We start from the raw sequence: 3,364 nt of genomic DNA, 5'->3' as shown, positions 1-3,364 counted from the left end.
GGGTGGCTCTCTCCTCCCACCCTCTCACTGGGGGTTCTACCACCTCTGGACAGCCCTCACCCCCATCTCCTATTACTCCCCAAATAACCCCCCAAATCCTCGGGTTCCAGGTCTCATCCTTTGCCACTAGATTTCAGCCTCAATTTGCTTTCACGGCCCTCTGTGAATCTCGCTTTCTCCGTCCAGTTTCTTTGGCCTCTGGGGACTTCCCACACTCTCTTGGGAGCTCGTGAAGCATTAAACGCTGTTTGTTTTTATTCACCCAGCATCTGGATGGCTTGTGCCGCAAAACCAATGACACTGCCACTTTCTTCCTCTTCCTAAAAACAGTTGTCACGGTGCAGGGTGCATAATGTGTACGGGGAAAATAGTCTTGGACTCTTCAGAGTCTGATATTTATGACTTTTTAAAAGAAACTATGAGAACGCCCATTGGCAAGATCAACTGGAGTGATCCATCAAGGTGACGGTGGGGGAGGTTGAAGTCAGAAAGAGATCGCGTTTGTAGCTCCCGCCACTTATCAGCCAAGTGGACGTCACAAGGAACTTCACCTGCCACCTGCCCGAGACCCAATTTCTTTTCCTTAGAACGGAACATCATGACAGTACCTTCTCATGGCACGGCTCAACAATTAAGTAACATAACATATGACAAAGAGCATAATTATAAAACAGCATAGCATTGCAACTTATCATTAATCGTGCTTAAATGCACGACTAAGAATGAATAATGCTTAAAAGAGAGTGTGTCCATTCGCAGCCTGTTAGTGCCTGCCTGCCACATACTTGGCACTCAAGTGTGTGAGTCCCTCTTTCCTCGCGTTACAAAATTATTATAAAAACAGATAATGCAGGAAATTCTAAAATCTACACATCAAAGACCTAAAATGAGTCCTCGGAACGGTTACGGCCATAGCTCTTGTTTTATGATGATAGCGCTCGCTCACGCCCTGGAAAATGCAGCATGCTGGAATAGGGTAATGACCAGAATCATCAAAGTTAGCAACACCCTGACCTTTCATTGCACCTAACGTGCCACTGGTCAGACGCCACACTGTCCCTTTTCATGGCACCGTGGAAGAAACGGGACCCGTGGCCTGTTGAGGCGCACCGCAGTTTCAGAGATGGCGGTAAAATTCAAAGGGATGCTTTTTAAAGGGAAGGAAACACAGCCGTCTTGGGCAGTGACCGTGCTCCCAGGCAAGTTACGTCACGGCATCCCCACCACGACCCTATGGCACAGGCGGGACACGGCCATGTGAAAAACCATCGGTGGGCCTTAAGAACCAGCCGACGACCACCGACCACGCAGGCCGGCCTCCACCCCCGCCCGCACTCACGGAGCTGTGCGACTCCAGGATCTGCACGCAGGCCAACCTCGTCAGGGTCTCGGACTCGCTCAGCTCCTCCAGGAGCAGGTCCTGGATGCTCAGGAGGGCGGTGTACGCCCCCAGCGTCTTGGCCATCCTGGCTGCCTTCTGGAACTGCAGGGAGACGAGGGACTCGGCAAAGCGGCCCTCCTGGGCCTCCAGCTGCTGCACCCTCTCCCGCAGCAGCTCTCCTCGGACCTGGGGAGGGGCCGAGGCAGAAACCAGAGGGCAGTCAGTGGAGGGATAGTGGAGGGCAGAGAGCAAGCCAGTTACAGAGAGCAGCCGGTTAGGTTTCAGCTGGGCAGCCGGGGAAGGTCTCAAACATCTACGAAGCAGCAGCACTGGACTCTGCAGTGCGCAGTTCCAGACCGCAGGGCATCCCTGCTTACGAAGCCTCGTCGGGGCTCTGGGGGTCTAGCTGTTCATCCCCCGTTTATTGTCTTGACATTAAAGTGACCTGTGTCGCTATAACCTTCCCGGATCCCCGTTATAGAGGATGAGTGTTCAAAGCTCCTGACACAGACTCCATGGCCCTTCCCACACTGACCCCAGCTAAGGTACGCCTGGACAGGTGTGTTCTGCCATCCCTGCCCCCACCCCTGGGACTCCCGCCCTTCCTGACCGCTCGCGGCCCTACACGCCACGCTCTGTGACTGTCCGAAACCTTTGCCGTGATTGAAAGGCCCCTGCATCTCCGGTCCTGTCCGCTGAAATCCAGCCGACTGGGCTGCCCCGAATTAAGATCTTAGCTCCGTCTCCTCCACGCAAGGCATCTTCCCGCTCCCCGGGCCAACGCTGGGGCGCCCTTCCACGGCCGTCAGTGGGACAATCGCGGGGCTCAGCTCATCTGTCCGTTCCTAGAGATCACTTTCGACTGTGGTCTTGGCCTCAGAAACCATGGATTCATGTATTTTGTTCATTTCGTTTTGTTTTGTTTTGGATGAGTGGGTAACGGAAGCCTTCTTATTCTGTCTTATCCGGAAACGGAAGTCTTTCGTATAAGTATTTTGATAATTAAATAATCCACTTCTTGTGATTGCCTAGAACAGTGCCTGACACAGGAGAATGTTCGCTAGATGTTAGCTTTTTGCTGTTATTGTTGGTGTAAATATAATTATTCAGGGTAGAATGGGGTTGGTGCCACGCGGAGGTCCAGACACAATGCTATGGGGTAGTTTCAGAGGATGGAGGAGGGGTCAGGGAAGGTTGTGAAGTCACTGGGTCTGAATTGGATGGTGAAGGAGGCAGATACTCAGGTAGAAAGAGCATCATGACCTAAGGCACTGTGGCCGCAGTGTGTGGGGTTCTTACGGGATGAGCGGGAGGGTGAATTCGACCAGAGCTTGAAACAAGTGGGAGATGAGGCCCCAGGGGTGGGCAGAAAGCACATTACAGAGGCCCTGACCGCCAGGTCCGGGAAGATGCACCTTCTCCTGAGGCAGCGGGAAGGGCTGAACTCCCGTAAGTGGAAACACGCGTGTGATGCAGGGTCCCCTGGTCACACACCTGCCCTTAGCTCAGATTTTCAGGTCCCCTCCATGTGGCCTCACTCTCCCCCGCCCTTGGATGGGAAGTAGCCCAAATGTCCCTTAAGGCTCAGTCCCCTGTGGAGGTGCAGGGCGGATGAGGTGAGCACCAGAGCTGTCTCCCAAGGTTATTTCTGCAAATTCACACCTAAAACGTGGGTGAGGACGAAAGCCTTTCCCATGTACTATAAGAACAACGTGGACTGCGAAATTAAGAAAAGATTCTCCAAAATCTTGTCTTCTTCTTTGGAAAGCTTAATTTGTTAATTCCAGCACCACAGGATGTGCCTCTAGAGACGGTTTCCATCCTTGTCTAAAGACCTCCCGGGAAAGGATGCAGATTTGCATTTCTATGTGGTATTAAAGACAGGCTTCATTAAATATTCAAGCTGCTGAAAGTAATAAAAATTCATTTGCAAGACAATATGCCACCAAACACTCTTATTTTAAATGGAAACTTCAAACCACT

The 3,364-nt window shown here is 52.0% G+C and overlaps 1 protein-coding gene across 1 annotated transcript in view; it reads right to left on the bottom strand.

Annotated features, from left to right (window-relative positions):
• LOC111729216 (limbin-like) overlaps positions 1–1,932 on the bottom strand; it is a 14,279-nt gene extending 12,347 nt beyond the window's left edge. Inside the window, exon 1 of the mRNA XM_023520199.1 lies at positions 1,340–1,932. Coding sequence (XP_023375967.1) covers positions 1,340–1,465 — 126 coding nt within the window. The 5' untranslated portion in view covers positions 1,466–1,932. The remainder of the gene's footprint in view (positions 1–1,339) is intronic.
• Between the last annotated feature and the right edge of the window lie 1,432 nt (positions 1,933–3,364).

Source organism: Pteropus vampyrus, unplaced genomic scaffold (assembly GCF_000151845.1).
Source record: "Pteropus vampyrus isolate Shadow unplaced genomic scaffold, Pvam_2.0 Scaffold252, whole genome shotgun sequence".
Classification (NCBI taxonomy): Eukaryota; Metazoa; Chordata; class Mammalia; order Chiroptera; family Pteropodidae; genus Pteropus; species Pteropus vampyrus.
The sequence above is the reverse complement of the archived record's forward strand: the minus strand, read 5'-3'. Positions and strand labels throughout refer to the sequence as shown.